The 27082-nt window shown below is 49.9% G+C and overlaps 10 protein-coding genes across 10 annotated transcripts; 5 read left to right on the top strand and 5 right to left on the bottom strand.

Moving 5' to 3' along the window:
* Nucleotides 1-2518: 2518 nt before the first annotated feature.
* AtWU_00823 (amino acid transporter) lies at nt 2519-4379 on the top strand (the record flags this gene model as incomplete). The annotated part of the gene is made up of 10 exons (XM_035495938.1): nt 2519-2715; nt 2773-2786; nt 2842-2914; nt 2970-3301; nt 3350-3493; nt 3543-3757; nt 3805-4002; nt 4052-4079; nt 4131-4246; nt 4296-4379. 10 exons carry the CDS (start codon nt 2519-2521, stop codon nt 4377-4379), a joined length of 1401 nt encoding a protein of 466 aa, XP_035351831.1.
* Nucleotides 4380-6508: 2129 nt separating this feature from the next.
* AtWU_00824 (sugar porter family MFS transporter) lies at nt 6509-8268 on the top strand (the record flags this gene model as incomplete). Its single annotated transcript, XM_035495939.1, has 4 exons — nt 6509-6608; nt 6662-6769; nt 6820-7360; nt 7410-8268. 4 exons carry the CDS (start codon nt 6509-6511, stop codon nt 8266-8268), a joined length of 1608 nt encoding a protein of 535 aa, XP_035351832.1.
* Nucleotides 8269-8507: 239 nt separating this feature from the next.
* Nucleotides 8508-10461, bottom strand: AtWU_00825 (alpha/beta-hydrolase; the record flags this gene model as incomplete). The annotated part of the gene is made up of 4 exons (XM_035495940.1): nt 8508-9137; nt 9217-9866; nt 9939-10171; nt 10244-10461. 4 exons carry the CDS (start codon nt 10459-10461, stop codon nt 8508-8510), a joined length of 1731 nt encoding a protein of 576 aa, XP_035351833.1.
* A 339-nt stretch (nt 10462-10800) lies between these two features.
* Nucleotides 10801-14545, top strand: AtWU_00826 (P-loop containing nucleoside triphosphate hydrolase protein; the record flags this gene model as incomplete). The annotated part of the gene is made up of 9 exons (XM_035495941.1): nt 10801-10856; nt 11279-11350; nt 11410-11500; nt 11571-11642; nt 11697-11745; nt 11814-12011; nt 12056-12248; nt 12318-13773; nt 14294-14545. The coding sequence occupies 9 exons, from the start codon at nt 10801-10803 to the stop codon at nt 14543-14545; spliced, it is 2439 nt and encodes an 812-aa protein (XP_035351834.1).
* Nucleotides 14546-14993: 448 nt separating this feature from the next.
* On the bottom strand, nt 14994-15827 carry AtWU_00827 (glycoside hydrolase family 12 protein; the record flags this gene model as incomplete). The annotated part of the gene is made up of 3 exons (XM_035495942.1): nt 14994-15073; nt 15140-15372; nt 15421-15827. 3 exons carry the CDS (start codon nt 15825-15827, stop codon nt 14994-14996), a joined length of 720 nt encoding a protein of 239 aa, XP_035351835.1.
* Nucleotides 15828-17471: 1644 nt separating this feature from the next.
* On the bottom strand, nt 17472-18181 carry AtWU_00828 (peptidase; the record flags this gene model as incomplete). The annotated part of the gene is made up of 2 exons (XM_035495943.1): nt 17472-17672; nt 17735-18181. 2 exons carry the CDS (start codon nt 18179-18181, stop codon nt 17472-17474), a joined length of 648 nt encoding a protein of 215 aa, XP_035351836.1.
* A 979-nt stretch (nt 18182-19160) lies between these two features.
* Nucleotides 19161-21304, top strand: AtWU_00829 (fungal specific transcription factor domain-containing protein; the record flags this gene model as incomplete). The annotated part of the gene is made up of 6 exons (XM_035495944.1): nt 19161-19327; nt 19380-20181; nt 20232-20292; nt 20340-20478; nt 20534-20594; nt 20663-21304. 6 exons carry the CDS (start codon nt 19161-19163, stop codon nt 21302-21304), a joined length of 1872 nt encoding a protein of 623 aa, XP_035351837.1.
* Nucleotides 21305-21501: 197 nt separating this feature from the next.
* On the bottom strand, nt 21502-23460 carry AtWU_00830 (uncharacterized protein; the record flags this gene model as incomplete). The annotated part of the gene is made up of 1 exon (XM_035495945.1): nt 21502-23460. The coding sequence occupies one exon, from the start codon at nt 23458-23460 to the stop codon at nt 21502-21504; it is 1959 nt and encodes a 652-aa protein (XP_035351838.1).
* Nucleotides 23461-24378: 918 nt separating this feature from the next.
* AtWU_00831 (FAD binding domain family protein) lies at nt 24379-25646 on the top strand (the record flags this gene model as incomplete). Its single annotated transcript, XM_035495946.1, has 2 exons — nt 24379-25111; nt 25165-25646. The coding sequence occupies 2 exons, from the start codon at nt 24379-24381 to the stop codon at nt 25644-25646; spliced, it is 1215 nt and encodes a 404-aa protein (XP_035351839.1).
* A 209-nt stretch (nt 25647-25855) lies between these two features.
* Nucleotides 25856-26989, bottom strand: AtWU_00832 (sialidase family protein; the record flags this gene model as incomplete). Its single annotated transcript, XM_035495947.1, has 1 exon — nt 25856-26989. The coding sequence occupies one exon, from the start codon at nt 26987-26989 to the stop codon at nt 25856-25858; it is 1134 nt and encodes a 377-aa protein (XP_035351840.1).
* Nucleotides 26990-27082: the final 93 nt, after the last annotated feature.

Here is a 27082-nt window from a genome sequence, read left to right on the forward strand (position 1 = left end):
AGCCGACACATTCATGTAATCTCAGCACCAGTGATTACAGCCGCATGCATCAGGGTGCTGAGGGCGGTTGTGGGGGTCGCCCAAAGGCTTCTCTGTTTCGTTGGTTCCATTGTTGTAGACTGCGTAGATCGAGGAAGGGCTCGAGGATATGAAGCAGTTCTCGGAAGGTAAGAACAAAGATATAGCAGGCTATCGCTTTTATAAATAGTGCAATGGCTTGCTCGAGCTCATTCGGCATTCTTTTGTGTTATGAGTTGGGGGTATAGACTAGATGTAACAGTCAAGTCAGGGTTGTATGGAAGAGTGGTTTGGAGTGAACATGCAACAGAGGGGTAATCGGATGAATGGATGAATGTGCTTCCAGAACTTGGTATTACGAATATTTCTAAAATAAAGCTCTAAAGGATCGCGCGGATACGCGATTCGTCGCTTCGTTAGCAGGGTTACTCTGGGCCTCTTCGATCAGAAGTCCCCGTATCTGCTCTGGACAGTATCGTCCTTATTTATTCCCTGGACCTATCGGAGGGCTGTGGCATTGTTTGAATATCTGGAGCAGGAACAATTATTCCGATCAGACTTACTGGGACCTGATAGCGTACTCGTATAGGGAAACATTTCAATTCGCCGAGTAAAGGGAACATCAGTATCCGCGACCTTAAATGTGGGCCAAGTGAATAGCTCCGATTGGGCTCTCTTTGGGGACTGACAGGGAAGTAGATCACATCACGCAGGGACTCATCCTACTAATATAAGCACATTAGCCTCATTAGGACAGTGCATATGATTGGGGGCCCAAGATGATCACATGGAACTGGTTAATGGTCCACTTATTCATCTATGGTTTGTGGGGAAGCAGCTGGCGACCTACTAGAGTGACAGGGAAGGCATTCCAAGCGGAACCACCCGACGACGTAGACTTGCTCTATTGCATGGGTTTCACCGTCTCCCAACTCAACCCTACATACCGCAGCAGTCCACATAGTAGACCACCCCGGATGTTACATTGGGGTAATCTGGGGTGATAATTTAACTTCGCCTGTAATTAATTCACACTAGATGGAGTTCAACTATAATGTTAGTGGTTTTACTGCTTTTCGAAAGAACAAATCTCTATAACCACGTCAACATTCTTAGTAGCAGTTGTGGTCAATGAAATTAGACCTTTGCAAATTATATGCACCGACTCAAGCTGACATACACCCAAAGAATGCAGAAAGTAAGGCCAAGCAGGGGGAGACCCCACGCCGACGTTATCCGAATTGGGGCTTTCTAAGATAGACCACTGAACTGGGCCTTGCCTATCTCCCACCCAGTCTTCGAATTGATCAAAGGCACTTAGATTAGGACAGAAGATAATGCCAACAGGTCTACATGAGAAGGTTGGATACATTCAATATCAATATCACCGGTAAAAGAAGGCTTTGGCAACATTTTCATTCTACGGCGTGCCAAATATATTAAGCCAGACGACAAATTTTGGGTAGAAGCTATGAATAAATCGTAGTAACGGGGAGTATAGCCAGTGTCGTTGCTCTAAACGTCGATGACAATCTTTTGATATGCTGTACGTAACCTTCAGTGCTTTATGTCAGCGGTGGTATGAGCGTTCACTTACCTTCAAAAGCTAAAGGTGGTGTGCTGTAGGTCAAAGGCGATTTCATGCTCAAGTATTACTAGTGCTGTTATACATAAGAGGATGCTGATGTGAGATTTTATTAGTTACTAGTAGTAGTAAGTAGGAGGCAAGTTGTCAGAATCACGAAGGCCGAGGTAGAAATATATATTATCTGATCAAGTACTGTGAGTCGATTGCAGTCATTCCCACAGATGGTGAAACAATCCTGCGCAGTGATATCCAAGTGGGAATCCATGACTTCACCACACGAGCCTGCTACTGTCCGTTAACAGATGACTCCAATGTAGTGGCGAATGTATAACTACTCAATATCTCATGATTCCAGGCTCAACTTCTAGAAGATTTCTGGTTTCAGAATCTTTCTGCATCCCCGATCACATGATGGTGCCCCCACACCATCCCGGCAGGTCCTTCTCAATCCAGCCTAGTGTCAGGCCCTTCCGCAGGCACCGCCGGCTTGGCATAGAAGGCCATTGGTCGGGGACGGGCAGATGAAGCGGAGAGCCCCACTGGAAAGCCTCGCGAATTAGGTAATGAGATGTTCAACAGGTGTAACGTTGAACACACAAATTTGTTGTGATGCAAAGACTTTCATTCGGCCCGGCGGGTGACTCAGAAGACGGTCTTCTCGCCGGACTCGTTCATTTGTCACCGCAGTTCCTCTTGACATCTTCAGCCTGTCATTGTTGTTCAGTTTCTGCGCTAGGTTGATTGTTTGCCTGTTTGTGTCAATGTAGGAGCGGTAGGGCCGTTGACGTTGTACATCCCCAAGAAACTCTCTTCGTCGCCAGTTCTTTTTACCGTCTCCACTCCTCGTCCATTTCATTTCCCGCGGAGAGGAGAAGCAAGCTGGGATTTTCACCTTCCCGTCACCGCAGAGTCATGGCCCATCCAACTGGCGACAAGGTTGACTCCCATCTGAATGTTCAGACGGGCCAACTCTTTCAAGAGGGCCGAGAGGAACCCTATCTGCATGATGCAGAGGAGAAGCAGGACGACAAGAAGGACAGTCCCGTCTATAATGACACCTTTGGCGATGAAGAGTATGCCGAGGTTAAATATAAGGTCTTGAGCTGGTGGTATGTCTATTCAAACGTCCTATATCTGCTACCGAATAACTGACTTGAATGTGCCAGGCAATGTGGTTTCCGTAAGTGATTCTGATGCTAGCATCAGTCGACAGCTTGTCTTACTAACTTTGCCAGTCATGGTTGCGGAAACCGTGTCCCTTGGTATCCTGTCGCTGCCTGCTGTTGTCGCCACTCTGGGTCTTGCTCCGTATGTACTGAACCAGCAGCTGCTCGAAGTGATATCTTCCTCTAACTAGGTGTAGTGCTATTGTCCTCATTGTTGGCCTCGGGCTTCTGGCTACCTACACCGGTTACGTCATCGGTCAGTTCAGATGGCGCTATCCCCATGTCCAGAATCTGGCCGATGCCGGTGAGATCCTATTTGGGTCTATCGGTCGAGAGATCTTCGGTATCGGACAGCTGCTGCTCGTCATATTCATCATGGCGAGTCATCTGTTGACCTTCTCGGTCGCCATGAACACCATCACGGAACATGGAACTTGCTCCATCGTTTTTGGTGTTGTCGGTCTCGTGATCTGCTACCTCCTGGGTCTACCTAGGACGTCTGCGAATGTGTCCTATCTCTCTGTTGCTTGTAAGTTGCGAACAATGTCAGGTAGTCTCACGATACTAACTTGCACAGCTTTCATCAGTGTGTTCTCCGCCGTGATGATCGTTATGATTGCCGTCGGTGTGGAACGTCCTTACAAGGGAACCCTTGAAGCAACGGTGGATACCAGCTTGTATGAAGCATTCCTTGCTGTCTGCAACATTGTCTTCTCCTTCTGTGGGTCACTTTCTCTCCTGCATTAGCTACCCCTACTAACGTGCAATAGCGGGTCATGTCGCATTCTTCGGCTTCATGTCCGAATTGAAGGACCACCGGGAGTACCCCAAGGCCCTGTGTCTTCTCCAGGGTCTCGACACCATTCTCTACCTGGTCACTTCCGTGGTGATCTACATTTATGCGGGGCCTAATGTCACGTCCCCTGCACTAGGCTCCGCTAGTGAACTCGTGGGCAAGATTGCCTACGGAATCGCCCTCCCTACTGTACGTGCGGTGCTCATATTACCTGTGCTCTACTGACATGTGATTAGATCATCATCGGTGGCGTTGTGAATGGCCATGTCGCCTGTAAATATGTCTATGTCCGTATCTTCCGTCACGGAGACCGGATGCACAGCCGCGACCTCGTGGCAACTGGATCCTGGGTGGGCATCGCTTTGGGATTGTGGATCATTGCCTGGATTATTGCAGAGGCCATTCCTGTGTTCAATGATTTGCTGAGTTTGATTGTATGCTGCCAGCCTCTTCTACTAAAGTATCTTACTAACTGCGTTCCAGGCGTCCCTTTTCGCTAGTTGGTCTACATGTGAGCGCATTATTCCCTTTCATTCGTCGTCTTCACACTAACAGCAAATAGTCGGCTTCAGCGGCATGTTCTGGCTCTACCTCAACAAGGACCGACTGTTCTCTTCGCCTAAGAAGATTGCACTGACTATCTTGAACGTTATTATAATCGGCATTGCAGCTTGCATTGTGAGTATTCTTCCTGCTATTGTCATTTCACCTCTAATCACAGCACCAGTGCGGCCTTGGACTCTACGTCTCCGGTCGGTCCCTTCACGACGACGCCAACAGCAGCAGTTTCTCGTGTGCCAGTAATGCTTAGGGAGGAGGTATAGACCAGGTATATATTGCATATAGCGCCATATGTGTCATAATAGACTAGATGCATTCTGTACAGAGAAGCCTATGGAAAGAAATGTATAATATAACTGTATACTACATACCATTAATTTAGACCCTATCATGCCATCGTCTCCCTCACCACCTAGTAAGGAAATAAATCCCCGCAAAAACCCGATCCCCAGCTTGCCGCCCATCTCACCCGAAAATTTCCCTAAGCGTCAGTGCCAAGGCCCCGCCAAGGGCCCGCCAAGATCACCGCGGCGGCGCCATCTTGGCGGTCAGACATTTTGTGGACGCTCAGTCACTGGATCGCTTGTGACGGTCGGCTGAAAATTTCAGCAGCTGAAGTCAATGCGCAGTAAAAGGAAGAGAGCAAAAAGAGAGTAGCTGTAAGAAAGACAACTTGGTCGTGATATATCTGTTTACGGAGACAAAACTACCCGTAAGAGAAGATGCCATGTTATATCTCTTCGCTCTACCCGTCGAGGCTGTCACTTGTTTGAGAATATGCGGAGTCCCCGCATTCAAAGCAAGTGATCGTGGCACGTGCCCTGGACTGTTTATTGCCGCTCACTCACCTCACCCCACTCTCTCTTCCACAAAGCCACGATGATGATGATGGTGTTGGCTTGGTCAGGCCCCTGCTCAAAGACGCCACCGTCTACTGCTTGTCTATCTATCCACCAGAAGACTACAAAGAAGCTACCTAGGACACCACCACCAACAGAACTGCCAAAGCGCAGAACACTACTCGACGCGACAACGTCATCGGCGCCACGAGTGTCAATCCCCAAGAGTTCAACTGAATGAACGAATGAGTCATGGCGCTCTCCCGCCTAACTAAAGTAAGACACAACAGCACACCCAGTCGGCTAAGTTTCAAGCTGTCAGCCATGCACGAGCTAGATAAATTCTACCTGCACAGCATCCTAGTCTGTGCGAGCATGAGCATGAGCATTGGCGTTGGCAACAGCTGAGCTGCGATAAGCTAGAGCAAGTCGCGTATCAGAGTCCACAATGGCATGTTCCTGATACTCTTGTCATCGCATGGCACACGTGGAAAGGAAGATTACTATCGCTCTAGTAGCATGCAGGTTGGCTTCGGCTATGTTGACATTTCACGCGCACATACACACACGGTTGCGGCAACGGCGTCGCTGGGCGTAAAAGTAAGGAATAGGCAAGATCGACAAGGCTTCTTGGCTTGCGCGGTGCAACTTAACTTGGCCCCCCGACGGTGGTGGTAAAAAGTTACTAGAGTAGGTAGGTAGGGTTGCTTCATTTCGATGGTCAAAGTTTGGAATGGAAATCCGGCCAATTTCCAGCGAGTTGCGGGATTTGTTCTGACTGGTGGTGGTGCTGGTGGGCTTGGCAAGTGGCGTGAGGATTGGGGGTGGTGCTGACTGAATGACCAATTTTTTGAAAGTATGAGGGTAGAGAGTAATTGGTTTAATTAGTCTCGCTACGATGTGAGCGTCCTAAGTGTTTTTCCATGGTTGGTGTAGAGGTGCTGTTGGCGGAGGAGAGGCAGAGAGAGAGAGCGAGGAAGCAAGTGGGTGAGGGTTTCCGAGAGCACAAGTGTGGGTGGTGGGTGCCCTCCACCCAACTCGGTCTGTCTTGGTATCATTTCTTGTCGCAGCCTCATCAACCCGCGAGAATTCGGAATACCAGCCTGATTCAGAAATGAAAAGTTTCACAGTTTCACAGTCTGACAGACTTCTCGTCATGTCTTCGGCTGTCCTTCCTCTTCTTCCCCCAAACCTCCCATCCTGGCTGGAACCAAGATCTCGGCATTCATCTGCCCAGCCCTTGGCCGGGAGCCAAGGAGGGAACGCGGCCCTGAACCTTCCTCGATGCCTTCATTTCTCCCCGTTCATTCGTCTCCCCTGCCCTTGCCGAGATGAGCTGATTGGTGTGACCGAAAAGCTCTTCTTCCGATTATCCTGGTCGTTGAAGCAAGCAATGCAGCCCGACCTCCACCCCGCAGAGCTCACGGTTTTTCCGGGGTGCAGCCCTTAGCTATAAAGAGGTCGCGTCGCTTCCCGTTCAATCCCACCGTTGCTTGCGACCTGCATCAGTCCTGATCCAGCCAAAATAAGACATCTCACCATGTCTTCGGTGCCCACTTTCGCCGGCTTGTCCGGTCGGAAGCTGATCTGGTCTGTGACTTCCTGTGCGACCTTGGGTTTCTTGCTCTTTGGTTACGATCGTAAGGCTTTCCCTTTGCCTGGCGCTTTTAGCCTCGAGCTAACCTCGATTTAGAGGGTGTGATGAGCAGTATTATTGACGCCGATCCGTTCAACGACATTTTCACGGCTACGAGAGACAACTCCACCATTCAGGGTGTGGTCACTGCTATCTATGAATTGGGTAGGTACATCCCTTGTCTTTGGCTCACAACCAGACTCTAACCCTTCTAGGATGTCTTGCCGGTGCTGTCTTTATCCTCGCCTGCGGTGACTGGCTCGGCCGCAGATACTCCATCATGCTCGGTGCCACCATCATGATCATCGGTGTTATCATCCAGGTTACGTCTGTCAAGGGACACGTCCCTCTAGCTCAATTCTGTGTCGGACGTGTTATTACTGGTGTCGGAAACGGCATGAACACATCCACCATCCCTACATACCAGGCTGAATGTTCGAGAACCTCCAATCGTGGTCTGCTCATCTGTATCGAGGGTAGTACCATTGCTATTGGAACCCTGATCTCCTACTGGGTGGACTTCGGTGCCTCCTATGGTCCCGATGACCTCACCTGGCGTTTCCCCATCGCTTTCCAGATCTTCTTCGGTCTTCTCATCATCCTCGGACTCATGGTCCTGCCCGAGTCTCCCAGATGGCTGTTCACCCAGGAGCGCTACGAGGAAGGTGAGCGGGTCATTGCTGCCTTGCAGGGCAAGGAAATCAGCCACCACGAGGTCCAGCTGCAGAAGACCATCATTCTGGACTCTCTCAGAGCGTATGTTCCCTACCCTCAAATCATCCTCAGTCTAAGCTAACCTCACCAGTTCCGGCATGGCCACCAAGTCCACTCCTCTCTCCGCCGTCTTCACCGGCGGCAAGACCCAGCACTGCCGTCGCATGCTTCTGGGTTGCTCATCTCAATTCTTCCAGCAAATCGGTGGTTGCAATGCTGTCATCTACTACCTGCCCGTCCTGATGCAGCAATCCCTCCACCAGACCGAATTCATGGCCATGATTCTTGGTGGTGTCAACATGATTGTCTACTCGATCTTCGCCTGTTCATCCTGGTTCCTGATCCAAAAGGTCGGCCGTCGCAACCTCTTCCTGGTCGGCTCTTTCGGCCAAAGTGCCTCCATGGTGATCACCTTCGCCTGTTTGATCCCCGGCGGCCCCGAAGCCGCCAAGGGTGCTGCCGTCGGCTTGTTCACCTTCATCGCCACCTTCGGCGCTACTTGGCTCCCGCTTCCCTGGCTCTACCCGGCTGAGATCTCCCCGATCAAGACCCGTACCAAAGCCAACGCCATCTCCACCTGCACTAACTGGCTCTTTAACTTCCTCATTGTCATGGTCACCCCCATTATGATTCGCAACATCGGATGGGGCACGTACCTCTTCTTCGCGGTTATCAACGCCCTCTTCATCCCAGTCATCTACATCTTCTACCCCGAGACAAAGGGTAGATCCCTCGAAGAAATTGATTTGATTTTCGCCAAGGGATACCTTGAGAAGATGACCTATGTGCGTGCGGCCAAGGAGCTGCCATTCTTGACGGATGAGGAGGTCGAGCAGGTTGCTATTCAGTACGGATTCGGTCCAGCTGATCAGCCCGCTAGCGGCGATAGTGAGAGCACTGAGACTGGTGCTGGTAGGACGGAGGTTGAAGTGGAGAAGCGCAGCGAGTAAGAGGGGTTCAGTTGGATTAGATTAGAGTGTTTGCTCGATAGAGAGCTTGTTGTTTGAGGCGGTGATATCCAGATTGACATTGTATTACTCATTGGACAAGATACCATATACCAGATGGAGTTTGGCTCTGTCGATATTTATGGGACATTAATATAGGACTGCAATATACCTACACGATCTTTGACTATGCTACCGAATACCTATAGTACATACTCTGAACCGACCATCTCCAGAACCATCTACCCCAAGGCCCAAAATACCCTCATCATAGACTTGACATCCCTCCCCAGCACCTCAAGCCGCCTCTTCCTCTCCACCCACCTAGACATCTCATCGAACATCTCAACCCTAGTATCCCCATCCTCACCCCAAACCAACACCTCCTTATCACTAACCTTCTGTACCGCCCTGCCGACAATAAACCCAATCCAATGATCCTGAACCCTCCTCACCAACTCCATATGCTTCACCACGCCCTGCCCAGTAGACAAATCATCCAGCCCAACAAGCTGCTCATGGAATGCATCAAAGAGATAAATCAACTCCACCCCATGATGCGCACATCCCATCGTCGGTCCAGGAAATGGGTTCCCGAACTCAATATGGAAGTGTTGGATACTGTCTGCATCGCCAGATACATTGTGGCGCTGGGTCCTCAACGCATCTATCGTACGGTGGATGGATAAGTGAAAGACAGCGTCTGAGCGAAATCGTTCGAGGCCAGAGAGTAAGCTTCTCTGTGATGCGCCTTCGACTAGACCGTAGACTTGGAGAATTCTTGTGGCTGCTTCAGGAGTGGGATAGCTTTTCGTGAATGTTTCTTTGAGGGATGAGAAGGTGATGTTGCTTTCTTGGAAGTGACCAGCTGACTATACACCGTTAGCAAGGAACCGCACCCCATGGCTGAAGAAATAAAGGAAGATGAATAGTAGGGTCTAACGCACTAACCTCAGCCTCACACTCCCCAATCATAACCTCAACAGGATAACGCCGCCCACATCCACCATCCCTAAACTTAGCACCACCCTCAACCCCAGGTAACCTAACCACCTCCCACCCCATCCCCACCCCATCAACAACCGGCGGCATCACACAAACCCCATTCACCAGCGCACCCTCCAACAACTCCCTCGCCGGAATGCTCCTCATCCTTTCCACCCTCTCCAAACCCCCCATACCCTCATTAACCTCCCAATACTCACACAACTTCCTCCACCCCACCTCCGCATCTGCCAAACTACCCGGCGACACCGTCCCCCTGGCACCAGAGTGCATAATGACTCTCCGGAACAGCGGGGTTTTATGCGTATCTGCATCCAGTAGATGTGCATGCACATCATGAGAGCCGGATGAGTTCCCACCGAGAGTAATTTGATCAGCATCACCACCAAAATATTCTATGTTGGTAGAAATCCACGTCAACGCGATCTTCTGATCATAAGTAGCGAAGTTGAGGCCTTTGATATCAGTAGTAGGTGCTTGGGTATCCAGTATATCAGCTGATCCAAGTAATCCGAACACGCCAAGGCGGTAGGATATGGTTATTGCTATCATGGGCCGGCGAGATTCCACTGAGCGGAGGACGAGGCGGGTGGGGTCTTGATGTTATTATATTAGTAATTGTTATCTATCCATCCTGGGAGAAATGAATTCTAGTAGTTATTACGTACCTATTATAGGATCACTCCCCGCGCCAAATGCGCCCGCACCGCCATGTATCCAGACGAGAACCGGCAGTTTGATGGAGGGATCTATCCCGGCGCGTGATAGACCTGTTGCGCTAGGTCGGATGATGTTGAGGTTCAGACAGTCGAATTCTGATTCCGGTATGGGTTTGGGGAAGGGGATGTCTGCTTGGAAGTAGGCGCTGTTGTCGCCGCCGGGTGGTTGGGGGCATTTGGGTCTAATATTAGCGGATTAGTTTGTCAATGTGTTGAGAATGTTAGGTTGGATGTATTGGGGTATTGTCAAGTACCCGTTTGTTGTTGCATAGAACACATCGGATGGGAGGTGGGTGCGGAGTTTGGCGTGCTTCCATCGATGGGTTATTTCTCCGTACGGGATGCCGAGGAAGTTGTCTATGTTTGGGAAGAGAGGAGATGGTTTGCCGATGATAGTTTGGAAGTAGGTTGGGTTGGTTGTGGTTGGTATGTTTATGATGGGGGCTTGGTTGGGGGGTGGTGGTTTGTTCATGGTGGTGTCGTGGTTACTTGGAGGTCGCAGGGGAAAAGCTAGTAGCCCCTTATATGAGACTTTTAAGGAGAGGCAACTCTTCAATGAGGCTTGTTTTCTGATGGTGGATGGGCATGATATGATATGTGATAGGTAATGACAGCGACATTTATCCCTTTAGGTATGTATCCACAAAAAGACGGATACTCTCATGAACTCCCACAGCCCTATCTTGGATGCTATTTCAGTTTAATTATCACCTAATCATCAACTGAATGTGGGGAACGGCGAAAGTTAATCTTTCCTGGGCTACGGTAAGCTCCCCGCTTGTCTTGGACTCAATCTCCGCTTATTGGAGTCATGATCCAGGACACCTTCATTGGCGCTATGCTAGGAGTAACCGATGAGTCAAATATGTATGACTTCTTTTGATACTTCCTGCCAATCTAAAACTGTGATTGGTTGCTGATCAGTCACAGAAACGCCAATTAGCAAGATAGTGGATACAGTCGATGGCGTCCCGAGTGGCCCAGTTTGACTAACTTTCCCTTTTGGGACCCCGACATGGACCCAGCCCTCGCCGTCTCGAAAACACGGGTGCCTTCACCATAGTGAAGAAAACATAGCAGCATGATACCTTGCAGGACCCCGAAAAGAAAATTTCAACCATTAATTTAGCTCGTATCTGCGCGCTAGCCTACTAGCCGTCCCTCTCATTCAGATCAGCACATAGCTTTACCCTTTCGGGACCCCGACCTGAAAGGATCATTTATGCTTGGTATCTAACCGCACCATAAGGACGATCTATTTTTTAATCATGCTATCTGAATCTTCGAAGCTACCCAGACGGCAAATTAGCTTATTCAACTATCATCATTATCTATCAAGTCACTCAGTCTGCTGCAGAAAGGTTCGCTGGCACTACACGCTTAAGTCACAGCCCACATGCATTGCTAACCTATAGCGCAGTCTGACACCCGGCACAATGGAATCAGCTGCAACAATTCAATGTACCTCCCAGCAAACTCGATTCCATATCGAATCTCCTAACTATCGCGAGGTAAGAGCACTCGGCTGCAGCAATGAGCTACTCAATAGGCCTCATATGCTGACTATGTCCATGTCTCCAGCTCGACATAAAAGGACTACAAATTCTCGTTACATCTGGGGAGAAGAAGTCGGCCACGAAGGGGAAGTCAAAAGTGAGATCTAAAGACGGCCTCGAGATTTTATCCAACGCGGAATTATTATTAAAGGAAGGTCGGCGATATGCTCTCGTCGGTCGGAATGGGACCGGAAAGTCAAGTGAGACAGACCTGCCAGACAAGCCAATTCTAGTTGATGGCTGACCAATCTACGCGATGTGAAAACAGCCCTGCTGAGAAGTATAGCAGAGAAGCTCATTCCTGGAATACCAGAGAACACGAAAATTGCTATACTTCAGCAAACCAGACTGACGGATGGGGCCAAGGATCCCAAGCAAGAGGGTAGGGATAATACAGGTCTTAATGTCCTACAGACTGTGATAGAGAGGGCCACGTCTAGAACTACCATTGAACAAGAGATATCGAGTATGTTTATGCCTCAAGAGACTGTGTGCTAGCTAACGAATTAGCCCTGTCTCAGGGAATTGATACCTCAGATCCTTATGCTCCAGTTAGAGCCCTTCGGTCTCTGAAACACGAGCGCCTCCAAAAGCGCCTATTTATATTGGATAAAGATGCTCGACTACGCAGTGGTATGCGAGGCATGCAAGCCAGGAAAGCGCTTGTGGCCTTTGAGAAAGTTGTTGCTGAATCGAAGAGAATGTGCGTGGACAATTCTTTAGACATCGACCTTGATCAGCACTAGCCCTTCCGAACTGACAATTTACGCAGGGTAGAACAACCCAGCGAAGACATCTCAACCGACATACTCCAGCAAGAGACTCAAGATGCAGTAGATATGCTCGCACAGCTTCAGTCACAAATCGAACCCGCTCTCGTTGCAGAAACAGAGACTAGGGCGCGAAGTATCCTGACCGGATTAGGTTTCTCATCGGCAATGATGGCAAAGCCTATCTCCGACTTGTCGGGCGGCTGGCACATGCGAGCAGCTCTTGCAGCTACCCTTTTACAGGACGCCGATATACTGATCCTTGACGAACCTACAAACTTCCTCGACATGCTAGGCATTATCTGGCTGCAACGATACCTCATCTCAATTGGGGATAACCGCAAGCCACCTACCATGATTATCGTCTCCCACGATCGAGACTTCATCAGCCTCTGCACGGATCTGATCATTCTCAAAGACAAGCAGCTCACGTACTTCCACGGGGACCTTCCCACATACGAGATATCGCAATCCGAACGACGAAAATATCTCACGACGATGAAGGAAGCACAGGAAAAGCAAAAAGCCCACATCGAGAAGACGATCGCAGCCAATCTCAAAGCGGGCAAGGCAAATGACGATCAGAACAAGATCCGACAAGCAAAGTCACGTCAGAAGAAACTAGATAACCGGTGGGGCATGGAAGTCAGTGCTAGGGGCGGTAGGTTTAAGTTGAATCGCGACCTAGTTGGCTATCACTTTACAGCTCGAGAGGAGATCGACATACCCCCGGAAGAACGACCGGTTATTATAAATTTACCGGAGCCGCCTGATCTACGATTCCCAGGATCGCTCATAACCCTTGAAAAAGTCAGCTTTCGTTACGCGGCTACGTCTCCGATCGTCATCCGGGATGTCGACCTCTCGGTCGGTATGGGCGACCAAATTGGAATACTGGGGTTGAACGGGGCGGGCAAGTCAACACTTATTCAAACGTTAGTGGGAGAAACAAACCCGACACAAGGAACAAGGAATACACACCCTCGCCTACGCCTGGGATATTACTCCCAGCATGGAGTGGAGGCCCTGCAAGCCCTTGGTGCACAGGATGAAACACTCACATCGCTAGCACTATTGACCCAGGATGTTAATGGGGAATTGACAGAGGGTGAGATCCGCGGCCTCTTAAGTCAGCTGGGACTGCCTGGACGTCTAGCCTCAGATGTACCTATTCGCAAGCTGTCGGGCGGACAGCTGGTTCGCTGTGCACTGGCACGGTTGTTCTGGCGTCGTCCTCATTGCCTTGTTCTGGATGAGGTCACCACCCATTTGGACTATGAGACTGTTACGGCTTTGAGACGGGCGCTTAATGAGTGGGATGGGGCGGTTGTTGCTGTTAGTCATGATAGATGGTTTATGAGGGGGGCTGTGGAGGGGGGTATAGATGAAGGGCAGTCGGAGGATGAGGAGGATGATACTGTGGATGGGTTAGAGAATAGGAGGAGAGTCATGTACATGGTACGTGGTGGGGAGTTGAGTGTCCTGGGACGAGGTGTTGATGAGTTTGAGGAGTTGATAGAAAGGCGAGTGAGGAAGTTGATACACTAGCACCAAATTAGGATGTGCGGTGAAGGGGCTTTCGGGGTAGAAGAATTTAGCCTGATATTATTCGGCAGTATCTGGACAGATGAAACTCATGGTAATTTCAGAAGCTTTAGTCATTGTCCAATATACCATGTTGTTTGGGGGCTGCCTACCGCCGACCTTTCGTGACAGCTGGTACAGAAGCAACTAGTGACTATAGAAGCAATTCTTCCACTTCACAGCCAATGCCATCTTTCTGAATTCCGCCGCGGATAGAGCACGGTCAAAATACCTTGACATATAGGGCAAACAGTTGCCGTTACCGAGAATAGACAAAATGTAGCCTACAACTAAGAATCGGATGTCTTAGATATCCCTGTCTAGTGACGTCCATCTAATTTATGCCCCGGCCATCTCGGCTCTCATATACTGGCCTATATGCCGATGATTCTAGCATGGTCTGATCCGTACCCATTACGAAGTGCAGAAGTTCAGACCACAAGCCGTGGAGAGCCATAAGCCGCGGAAAATGGTCACCCGTGGGAAGCCACAAACCGTGGAATTAGTCAATTCAGTGTTGCAAGCCCTGTCCAGTGCAGAAAATCGACTTCCCAAACCGGACGTTATGGTCCCCAAACCAGACATCGGCAAGCGATGCTACCTCTTCAGAGAGTTCGCCGCCTGGGACTGCGAAGAGCAATCTTAGCTTAGGGCGCCTGAATGGTCCGGGGCAGGTTTCGGCTTATACTATTTAGACAGGGGTCTGTTCCTCCTACGCGGTTCAGGAATTGCCTGGCCCACTGTCAAGATTGAATCTGCCGGATGCGCTAGCTAATTGAGCGGGATCGGTTAGCAATTTAACCTAGCACGCCTCGGATCTGTTAATGATCATCGCCCTACGGATTGATTGCCTTTCAAGGAAAGGACTGGCTCAGGAATTAAGCAACACCAAATAGGTTTGATTGGATTAGATATACACTAGCTGTGCCTTTCCCGGCTGAAAAGGAGTCCCGATCTTGAATGGGTTTTCCAATAAGACTGGGTGGATTGTCTAGCTCTTACACGACCGACGTTCTAGAACGAAGAACCAAGCTATTATTTCCCGGGATGGGGTCTATTTACCCAGGCTGCGCCTAAAGCCTTCTCATAGAGGCTTAGTTGACACTAGCGGTCCAGTTGTCAACCGTGAAGGTTGCCGGGCCACCGGTGAACGGCTCAGTTCCAAATTGCAGGGCTAGTGATCATTTCTGTTAGTGACCGTTTCAATGCGGCGCTCGGTAGTAGAATTAGGGAAACTCACTGATCAAATGCTGAGAGCTAGCCGGGAAGCCTTGGTTCTGGGTGAGATAGTTGAAGAAGTCCTTGATGTCCCCACTGTACGAGTTGATAGGAGATCCTGCCACGAAGCTATATGTCTTCTGCTCCGCACCGGCCTGGACGCTGGTACCATACCACACCTCCCAGGACTTGCCTCCCACAGTGGCAGTGGCAATCTGCTTGCCAATAGGCTGGACTGTGCCGTAGCGGGCAAGCCTGGTGACGTTAGCCTCCTCCATCTATCTTGTTCGCGACGTCACATACCAAATCATAAGCTCATAGTCACCGCTGGAAGTGGCATGATCCGCATTTGCCGCGGTGAACAGATCATATGAGACATCGGCTTGGACATTGGTGTCGTCCTGGCTCCATTTCACCGAGGTGGGAATGCTTGACACATCGCTGACTAGCTTCTTGTCAAACGTAAGACCGGAGTTAGAGTAACTTTTCACTGTTCCCTCGCCACCACTCCAGGTCCACTTGGTATGCCATGAGGCACCACTGCTGCTGAGCTTGTCGACGTAGACACACTGGCTGCCAGTGCCCTGGTATTCGCCCCAGAGGTTCTGGTTCACCGAGTATGGGGGGCTCGAGGCACTGTCATACTGAGAGCACATCGTCTGGCCCATGGCGGTGGCCGCAAGCATAGAAAGTGTCACAGCGAGCTTCATGTTGGGCAATAGAGCAGAGAAACGGTAAGCGAGAAGTTCTCAAAAAGGAAAAGAGGGTGGTTGTTTGGAATAAGACACGAATACGGACGGGGCGGCAGACGACGCAGTTTAAATAGATCAAATCTGGTCAATGATGCTTACTATTGACACTGATCTTGTCCGACTTTCCGTGTCCAATGCGGCATTTCACCAAGAAGTAAGCCAGTTAGCTATAGCGGGTGCGCCGTCATTAACGCCAACCTGCAACATTGACATGTACATCCTCCGTTTCAAAATGAGACCCTGCTTCGGAGCACTTTCCGCTTCAAGTTAGCGGTGGTCTGTAGCAGTCAGCAACCAAGCATTGTGGAGAACGGGATCTCCAGGAATAAATTAAAGGGTCCTGCCTGTGCTGACGATATCCATTACGAACATAGCCCAATTGGATCTAGACAAGAGAAGGTTGGTTGGCGATCGGTCAATTATCGGAGAATATCAACAGAGCTGAGGGGTCATGTTGAATTCATTGAGTATATAACTCATCTGTTTATCATACTACTTGGTTTAAGTCTCCAGGGGCCATGGAACCATATCAATTGGGGATCATGGTATTTTCTTCCATGTAGTACCTGCATGTTGCCGTTTAGAATCATTTCTCTGATGGCCCCATTCTTTCATATTCAGTGTCTTGTCTTGTTTGCGATACTTCCTTCCTCCCGGTCCTTTCTCGCCCACAGATCTATATTCAAACATTAATCTCTTATCCAGATTTTCTCCTGCCTCCAGGGTCTTCTGCCCGGAGATTTCGGTTGCCTGTAGTTATCCATTATCCACAGTCTACGACTTTGAGCGAGTAATTTGCTTAGAATTAATCTCAGTGAAACGGAACAGCTAGCCAAAAGAAAGCAATTGTCTAGACCCTTCCCGTCTCGACCTCCACTGCATACCTACCAAACCCCCGATATCCTGGTTAGGTTGAAACCTAGCGAAATGCCTCAATTTAGGCACCTGCAACCGAAAGGCTGCATTGAATTTGAATACCGACTAGTAGACAATATGAGATTGAGGGAACTTGGGAGGGGGTCGAACGAATGATATTTTCATGATGCTGCCAGCCCTCAATGGAACGAACATGGAGGAGAAGGAGGTAATGTTGTCTTGGGCTTAGTAGTAGGTCTATAAATAGGTATGATGACATGGGCCTGTTGGGGCTATGATGGGGGCCGATGGGGCCGAGGTCTGTTGGTCTATCCCTTTTTCCTAGCATACTGTTGTTTCTGGGATGGACAGGCGATCTGCTGGGAAGGTAGGAGGGTCTGTCATGGATCATATGGCGTTCGTAGCAAAGGTCCGGGATTATTGGATTGGATTTTTGGGGGTACTTGTGCTCAAGATTCGTGATAAGGTGGTTTGAGGTGAGGATAGGGCTACTAGGGCTACCACATTGGCCAAGACACGCACTGGGTGGAGAGGAGGAGCAGCTTCGGGTGCTTGGAAAGAACATCAGATCCATAGCTTGTTCGGGACTTTTGGCTAAATGGTATGGCGACAATGGATTCGCCGGCTTGGCCAGTCTAAGCAGCCTACTTTAGCTCATATTCATGCTGTGACATTTATCCGTTCCTAGTAGTCCCAAGCTTCCAAATAACGTCCACATGCCCTCCTTCAAGCAAACGGCCCGTGAAACTCCAACAAGACTGCCGGGAACCGACGGTCCACACTGGCCCAAGCCTCCTCAACCAAAAGCCCTTCCGAAATTTTGACTATACCAGTGACAGCGACACACAGCCTAAGTGCGCTAATTCGCACCACTCCTATCCAGTCGTGCATCTCTTTGCAGTATTGTATTTTACAAAGCGGGATTTTCTACCAGTTGTCATGATTTAGTCTATCATCAACTTGCATGCATTCATCCGAGGTTCACTCACCTTATTTTTGATAATCGTCAATAAGTGACCGAAAATCGGCTTTAATGCGGCGGTGCTGAGAGTCACCCTTGTGCTGTCAAGGGTGTCCAGGTAATCCAAGGCGAGCGCTTGGGCTGTTGAGGCGTCGCCTGTGGCGGTAATGGCTCGGGTCTGGGCGCGGATCGAAGGGATGCTATTCTTGTCTAATTCGACTGTAGAGAGTGTCTTTTGAAGAACAATAGCTTGCTCGCTGAGACGCTGGAGGAGTGAGATGAGGTTACTAACTCCACTCTCTGGATTGGGAATGCCGGGCGGTGGTGCAGAGGGTTGTGCAGGTACGGTAGCAGCAATGCTTGGGGATGAAGTGATGCTGGTAGTCACACAGTCTACATTGACATCAGAAGTGGGCTGACCGAAGAAAGGTGAGACAAGGCTAAGAAACGCTGAGATTGTGAGTATCAGTTTCATTTTGATATATGAGTAGCAAGTGGGCCCAGGTTGGGTGGCATAAGACAAGACTGAGAATATGGTGGCTCCGCCTTGACTATTATATATGACTAGATTATAAACAGGGTCGCATGTAGCTTGTGCATGAAATACACTGCATTTGTGCTACTATGATATATCTACGGCAATAACTGGACGGACTGGAAAGCTGTCATCGTCCATAATCGAAATTGCCTCGGCTTCCCGAATATCGAGTCGTATGCATCATGCATAACACCTCGTATATCGATAGAATCTGGGATCTAATCTTGTGTTTTGCAGACATATAATGTTATGGAAAGACCTGATTATTCGACTAAGAATAATAGAGGTGCATATGTGAGCCTGGTCATATACTAAATCACTGTTAGGGTTATAGCGCGGTCATGTGTAACCGGGAGAGAATAACGCCGCAGAATAGTACCATGTGGCTAGTACAGTCGACAGAAAGGATGCCCACCCATACCCACGCCCTTCCTGATTGAAGTAGCTCACATGAAGTGGGCTCTCTTCAATGACTGTATTAAGCAAGCGTAAAAGTAACATATGCATCAAGGATAGTAGTGATCTTTATTTGCTACAGACCTTTATAAGTGTATGATTATTGGCTCATGGATATTTTGCAAACTGGCATTTTGTTATACTCGGTTTCTGGGACCATCCCAGAGATTGACACCCAAACCATTCATTCATCAGTCTCGGCAGGTAAGTATCAGGTACTGCGTATGCTCCCAGGCCATTGGCAAGTGCAAAGATCCCCAAACTCATACCGTAATTGGACAATCCTAGCGTTGCGCACTAGTAGCGTCTTATCAAAGCACACGGCACTACTGCACCTCGACGCCAATCATGCATCGTCAACCCCATATCGCGGCCGCTGCTTGATAAGAAATGCGGAGAAGTCCAGATAAGAGGGTGAAGGCATCTGCCTCCCCTCTTTTCCCTCCCCATCCATCCGAAAATGCCTTCATCCTCGAGTACAGCCCGTGCAAGCACTTCCTGCCGTCGCTGCCACCGACGGAAGAAGCGCTGCGACCGTACACTTCCACAATGTGAGACCTGTATCCATGCTCAGGTAGAATGCAGTTTTCTCGATGATGATCGACAAGTCGGCACGTATCCAATTGCGTAAGTCTGCCAGCATTAATCCGAGTTCACCCGCTAATAGTAGGGGTCGAAGATACGTACAGGGACTAGAGACTCGCGTTAAGGAGCTTGAGAAGCAGCTTTCCGTGGCCTTAGTATCGTCGCCATACCCTAACCTCCAACCCGACCATGACTTCGACCAGCCAATAATCAACTTCGCGACACCTCCGGATACAGACATGAGCGACACCTTCCCCTTTGCGACTCCCCCATCTCACAGCCGATCGGACTTTCTGGTCGATGAGCTCAAACGACTATCCCTAGAAGCTGCAGCAGAACGACATCTTGGTTCCTCATCAGGACTATCTTTCGCCAAGCTAACTCAGGCAGTCTTACGACGGCTATCCCCCGACAAAGCCGAGTTTGTATTCGACGACACTCCTGATGAGTCTACAGAGCAATACGATGGACCTCTCTCAGAATCTCTACTCGACGCGTCAACTTCGCTCTGGGAATTGAACAACTCCTTCTCATCGCCATGTCTATTCAACCAACTCCCTCTGTCACACGTCATGGAAGACGAGACAACGCTAGCTGATCTGCAGTTCCCAGACAGGGCACATATCGAATACCTAATGGAGTTTTACTTTGCACATTCCCACACTCTGTACCCTATCATCCGTCAAACCGAGTTCGCATCCGTCATATGGCGAGTATACAACAACCCGCAGGACCATCTAGCAGGGTCCGCGCTGTGGATGTTCCGCATCTGGATGGTTCTAGCCATCGGATCGACGACGCACTGTTCTGTGACGTTAGGGGACGAGTCAGAGTCTGTACTGTACTACAACAAGGCGATGGTATACTTCGAGGACGCGCTTGGCTTGGGCGATATGGTATGTCATGTTCCTCCTCCAGTGACAAAGTCCATTGATTGACCAGTCAGGCTGCGCTAGAAGTTATGATGCTGCAAGTCTCATACTCCTTCTTCAACCAAGTCGGTCCAAGTACGTTCACCCTCAACCTGATCTATATTCCACTAACAAAATTCAAGATACATTCTTCCTTGTCGGGGTCGCCGCCCGCATGGCCATCGGTATAGGCCTACACAGCTCCTCAAGCTACGCCAATCTCCCATCTGATGTGATCGAATATCGCAAGCGGATATTCTTCTCTCTATACATGATGGATAGGTATCCCTCCCCTATCCCCACACCTTGTCCCATATCCACTAACGAAGAATAACAGAGTAGTATCCATAGCCTTAGGCCGCCCCTTCGCCATCCACGACAACGACATTGACATCGAAGTAACTCCCACTTCTCCACCGCACCCCAAACACATAGTCTCCATCTTTAACTAACCAACAATCTACAGCCCTTCGCCGACACCACCACAACAGACGACCCAACCCACACAACCGACCTCTCCATACCCCTCCACATCCTCTCCCTCCGCCGCATCGCCAGCGAGATCACTACCGCCCTGCACTCCCCAACCAACACACCCAATCAAGACCGGAATAAAACCCTCCAAGCCCTACACAAGAAACTCCTCCACTGGCGCCGAACCATGCCCTTTCCACTCCCACCCACGCCATCCCCTATCCCACACCTCACCAGCGCGTGGTTCGATCTGAACTACTACACGCACATGACGATGCTATACCGACCCTCTCCTCTATTCCCCTCTCTGGACGAACAGAAAGTGAAAGTGTTAGCGACAGCCGCTGCCATGGCGATCCGGCAGGCGATGAATTTGCATCGGCAGGGCCGGTTCGCGTATAACTGGTTAAATCTGCTAGGGGTATTCCAGAGCGCCGTGGCGCTGATGTATGCTACGCTAGCGAGGCCGGATGAGTTGGGGGTTGTGGTTAGGGAGAGTAAAGTGGTGGAGGATTTGGGGCTGGTCGCAGAGCTGTTGAGGGTTTTTGGGAGGAAGTTTGGGGTTGCGCGGAGGTTGGAGAGGATTGTAGGGGTTGTGGTGGGGAGATTAGAGGGGTATTGTTCTGGTGGATAGCAGTTACTGGTACTAAAGGAATGCTTTTATGACAAGGTAGTGAGGAGGATAATTAGTTCTTGATTTAGTACTATGTATCAAATTCAAACATTGCCAATTTAGTAGTCAGGTAGCTGGACAGTCGATATGAGAAACAATGATGACGTCGAACATGGATAAGTGTCACGATAAAATCTCCCAGAAAAGCCAGGCATGCCTCAGGAAATGCGACCAGTCTCATAAACATAGCTTTCGGTAGTCATTTCTCTGCCTTTGACTAGACTTAGAGCAACCACCGTGATGGGACCTCCTCGAATGAGAGAATGCAGCGGTCCACCCGGTGCAACCAGCTCAGCTTGAAGGATTCCGGCCATAACGACAATAGGAAGGCATGGTTTCACTCTGTGGATGTGGTTGACATAACGCGTGATAACTTCAGCACTATCCGCGACAGCTTCCACAAGCACAACAGTGTGTATTTCCCGTAGATGGTCATCATCGATGTATTCTGGGTAAACTGTCCGCAGGGTGCAAGCTTTCTGAAAGACATCCCGAATTCCAGCGGCCATCTGGTGACTACCTCCCTCTAGGGGAATAGTGAGCATGCCGCTTTCACGGACAAGTTGATAGCCAGTGGCTTTGGGCTCCTCGGAGACATCAATAGCAGCCTCCTCAACGCCTCCTAGCTCGCTTATGTATTCACTGGCAAGATACCATCCAACTTCATGATAGACCTTTTCCTCCAAACGCTGATCGGGGAAGTATATCGTTCTCAGCATCTTGGTATGCAGCAACTTTGCTACACCTTTGTGGGTCGCGTGGGCAAGGGTAAATTGATGTTGAATGATTTGATCCAAAAAGGCTGGCTCCTCGAGATCCTTCAGATGAAGGGTGGTTGAGTCTATGCAATCCTTAGAACCCTTCAATTTCGAAGCCACATCGGATAACCATACTTCATTATAGAAGCGATTATCTGGGCGGCGAAGGATGATCGAATAATGTGCTCGATGAAGCATGTGCTCAGGCGAACCGTGTCCTCCAAAGGCCCATACCTGCAAGTTATGGACTGTCCTGAGACGTTCGATCAATCTCTCTTTAGCCGTAGGGGTGACGATATAACCGTTGGAGAGTGGGCCCGAGCCAATGACCTTGACAGATTGCGAGAGACCCTCTTGCGCCAGAACCCTTTCCCACAGCAAGCGTAGTCTGGAAGTCACCAGGATGATGCGAAGGCGCGGACACTTCGAGACACGATGCAGAAAGCTTCTGATTTCGGGATAGAGAGCAACTACAGACGCAGCCTTTCCGCAGGCCTCGTCAAATCGGCCGTCGGCCACAGCTTGCTCGTACGCTAAGCTTGATTGACGGCATTCCGAGTAATCTTCATTAAAGCCACACCACGGGTGTCTCATCGGCAAGGCACGGGGTCTCTTGTCATTACTCTCGCCAAAATAGAACATTTCCCAGAAGGCCTGCTCTTCATATTTGGGTGCGAAGACTCCATCGCAGTCCATGACTAGGACCCTCTCCACCTGCCCTTGCCAAGGAGCTACAACTTCGTCAATACACTGATCCACAATGTCTTGATTGTGTTCTTCATTTCGATCAAGCTGAAAGGTGTGAATGAGGGTGATAATCTTCTGAAGGTCATGCGGATCCACCATGGTGAACATGATCTTCTGGTCGAAACACGTGTCTTTCAGCCCAATGATTTCTTCATCGGCCCATTTACGAAAGTAATCAAGAGAACACCAGGTAAGATGATTCTTTTCAGCGTCCTCCATACAACGCTGATGGGCTACCTCGACAGGGGTGTTCACATACATGATATGCGTAAATGGCCTATTGAGGGTACCATCATCCAGAAGTGTCGTGTATGGATGGTCGCCGAAGTCGTCCGGTTGCATGTAATTAGCTGTGGCGATCCCTGTGACCCCAGCGTCATCACATTCATGTCTGATGGATTCAAAGGCGCTATCATAGGCAAACCAGTTAACAGGGCAGGCTTTTTTGACCTCTTCGTACTCATAGAACGAAAAAGGGGCCCCCTTAAGTTCCCTTCGGAGCTGATTCAGAAGATGGGTCTTTCCAGATCCGGGAAGGCCAAAGATGCCTATCATATTTTGTCTGGGTGGACCGGATGGATTCAAGTTGTTGCTTATGAATCTTCCCGACATGATGTAGTGATATTGCAGTAATCGGAAGAGTATGGGTTATAAGAAGTCTGGTTATGCAGAAAAAACAGGGGCTTGTCAAAGCAGTATGTATCGATGGTCTGGGAAGAAAAAAAGAGTATGAAAAATGCTCCACGGGTCAGCGATGAGTCTATAGAGGAAGTGACATCCAAGGTACAAGGACTACATACTTATATCAAGACAAGAGCAACCATGGGGATCACAAAAGCATGTAAATAAAGCATGAAGTCCGTTGCTAGAGCTTGAATCGAGGAAGCCCCAACTGTGTTACATGCTTGCTATTCTGCCATATCGGTGAGCACCGTACGATCTTTTGACTGTTATGCCATGGTTTGTATATCTGAAGTTCTCCATGTCAAAGACTGTTTCATATAGGTGTAAGTTAGCGGTGCCAATCATTCTTGATCACTGATAGGTCCCTTCAATTACAATTGAAATAAGCACGGCCCCATCGGAAACTCCCGTATATGACATTAATAAAAGGGCTCTGCCCATATCTGCTACAATAGCTGCGCGGGTAATCCCACACATTTGAAAGCAACTCTTTATTCTTGGCAATTCGACAAACATCGGAACGAACAAACAACAAAGCAGCCTGAAATCGGGGGCAACCGAATAATTTATATCATTATCACCAAAAATATACACCCAAAGTGAGGCAAATCAAAATAATTGGTCCACAATCAGCACCATGAGTTGTCCTCAGTGCTTAGTGATAAAGGGCCGTTTCAATTCGTTCTAACCACCCCACTTGAATGCGTCAACGTGGACAGCTCCACAAAATCACTTATCATGATCGTAAATACACCCAAACCCCAATTCAAGTCAATACTAAACCACGGAAACACCCATCACTACTACCACTGATCCCGTCTACAACCGAGAAAGAAAAGACCAAAAATGGTCTTCAAATCCCTCCCCAACCTCCTCACAACCCTAACAACCATCTCCAAAACCACCCACGACCTGCTCTCCACCATACTGATCGCCCAAGACTCCCACGGCGACAACCCCCTCTACGCCAGCACGGCCCTCACCCTGGCCAGCAGCTTCGCACCGCCCGCCCTCGCCGCAATCACCATCCACCAAGCCCTTGAAACCAACACCCAACTGCGCCAAATCTCCTCCCACCTGGGCACCATCTCCGACACTCTCGCCCGCGACAATGCACTGCGCGTCGCATCCGAATTCCCCACCCTCGTGTACAACATGCTCCAACACAAAATCAAATCCGAGCCGTCCTCAATATGGTACCTCGTTTACCACCCGGACACGATCTGGCGACATCATTTCGAGGATTTGGTTCTGAATCGCGGCGTGCTGGGAGAGAGATTCATTGGGATATTTGGGAGTTTGGATGCGGTGGTTATTTATATGCAGGCTATGAGGAGGGCAGGTGTGGGGAGAGGAGACGGGGAAGGGGAGGTGCATTTCAGGTTACTTGTTCCGGCGTACTATCCCATTACGGTGGAGACGCCGATCAAGTTTCCGGTGGAGAGCATTGAGCCGTTCGATGTTTATTGTGATGTGCATAATGGGGTGCCGTTGGTAAGAATGTTTCTTCCGGGGGTGAGGGAGGGCGAGTTGGGGAATGTGGGGTTGTGGAAGCCGCAGAGGGGGTTTTGGGAACAATGTAAGTTGTCCTATTCCGGAGCCGTTGATTTGAGGTGCTGATGGGGGTAATAGTGTTTGGAATAGGGACTGGACAGGATGAGAATCCCAGGTTGTTGGGGATGCAGGTATTGCATGATGGGGAGATTGGGAAGACGGACGGATTGGTGATTCATGATCAGTCCGTCGATGAGCCAATACGACAACCTGGCGAGCAGGTACAAGTGCAAGAGAAGATGCGTGATGTGCTGGCAGAAGATCCAGTGAGTGGTGACGAGTACATATATGAGGAAGCCGTTGGTCGAGAAACAGATGATGAGTTGGAGCGCGCCTCGACAGTCGCATCAGCTGGAGAGACTGAACAGCATACTATCCGACATCATTCGCGTCGACATAAGAGTCGGCACAGCACTGCATCCCAGGCTGGATCCGTGGCTGGCAGTGACTTCTACTCGGTTTATTCGTGGACCTCTGGTCAGAGCTCCCGTAGCTCAGGGAGGAGACACAAGCGTCGACATGACAGTCGGAATGGGAGTGATCGAAGTAGTCGCCGATGAGTTGCAGCCTGCGAAGAGATGAAGTGTCAAGAGCACGTCTAAAAGATACATACTTGCAGACATACTACCAGCTACAGATCTGGCAACGATCGTACTATGGGGTTGCACACTCTCATTACTCGAACCGTCCTGAGAATAACATGTCATTTCCATCAATCAGGCTAATCTCATATTACATGCAATGTCGCCGTTAATTAGGTATATAGCCACTACCACTCCAACGCAATCGTCTTCGCCTTAGGTCCACCACACTCATACAGCGCCAACAACCGTCTGTCATCGAGAGTGAAGATACCCGGCCAGTGACTCGAATCCCGACACACTGTCGTGGGCCTCGTCCACATAATCCTCCCTTCATGGGGCATGGACCCAAAGACGACCTTGACACAAGCATTCTTGGTCCAGTTCACCTCATCGAAATCCTCATCGCACATGAAGATAACTGCCAACGACCCATCACCCAGACTAGCAATCTGCGGGGCTCCAGCATTGTGTCCCTGCGGGGGCACATACACTTGCTGCCTGCCACCCCACGTCTCGCCATCATCATAACTAACCAGCGCCTCAACATCAAATGTGCCATATGTGGTCGTTTCAAAGACCATAACCAACGCCTCGCAATTCCTCGCCTGATCCCACGTCCTCGCAATACCATTCATACCATCTCTGCGCTGATCCTCCGCCCCGTGCAGACACTGCGGTGCCGACCACGAGGAACCCCCATCATACGACCTCACCAGCATGGTGCACTGGTTGTTATGCGCAAACTCCTGCGAATACGTAAGCTGGATCTCTCCCGGCCGACGACCCAGTCTCATAAACGGTTCCCAGATACCCAAGGGGGCGGGCTTCTCTGCGGCCTGGGAGGCGAAGGACCAGCTGCGCCCGGCGTCTGTGGAACGGCAAACAGTGATGCGGAAGTGTGTAGGGCCACCAGGGCCAATATCGTGATTACGGAAGGCCGCGAGGACAGTTCCAGGTCCGATCTCGAGAAGGTACACGTTGTCAACGTCGCCCTTGCCGCGGGTGATCTCGCCGTGGTCGGTGAAAGTTTGGCCGTTGTCCTCGCTGATGGAGACCATTAGGACACGCTCACCGCCGCCGACGAATCGTGTGAATGAGGCAAGAATGCGACCGTCGTGAAGGCGTGCGAGGCGTGGGTAGGTGCCTGCGGGGTGGGGCGAGAGGAGGCGCTCGTCATTGTGGATGACGCGGTTGCCGGCGAGACGGTTGTCGCCCGGTGGGGGCGGTTGTTGGTAGGGTTGGCCTTGGCCATGGCCGTGGTGACCGTGATGGTCGATGCCGAGGGTGTTGAGGATTTTCTGGCCGAAGTGTCCAGGCATGATGAGAGTAGTAGGGAGAATGAAAGACGGATAAAGTTAGAGTGGGAGGTGTTTAGACCCTGGGACCCTGAGAAGCTGACAGGCGGGGTATTT

Source organism: Aspergillus tubingensis (genome assembly GCF_013340325.1).
Source record: "Aspergillus tubingensis WU-2223L DNA, scaffold_2, whole genome shotgun sequence".
NCBI classification, from domain to species: domain Eukaryota; kingdom Fungi; phylum Ascomycota; class Eurotiomycetes; order Eurotiales; family Aspergillaceae; genus Aspergillus; species Aspergillus tubingensis.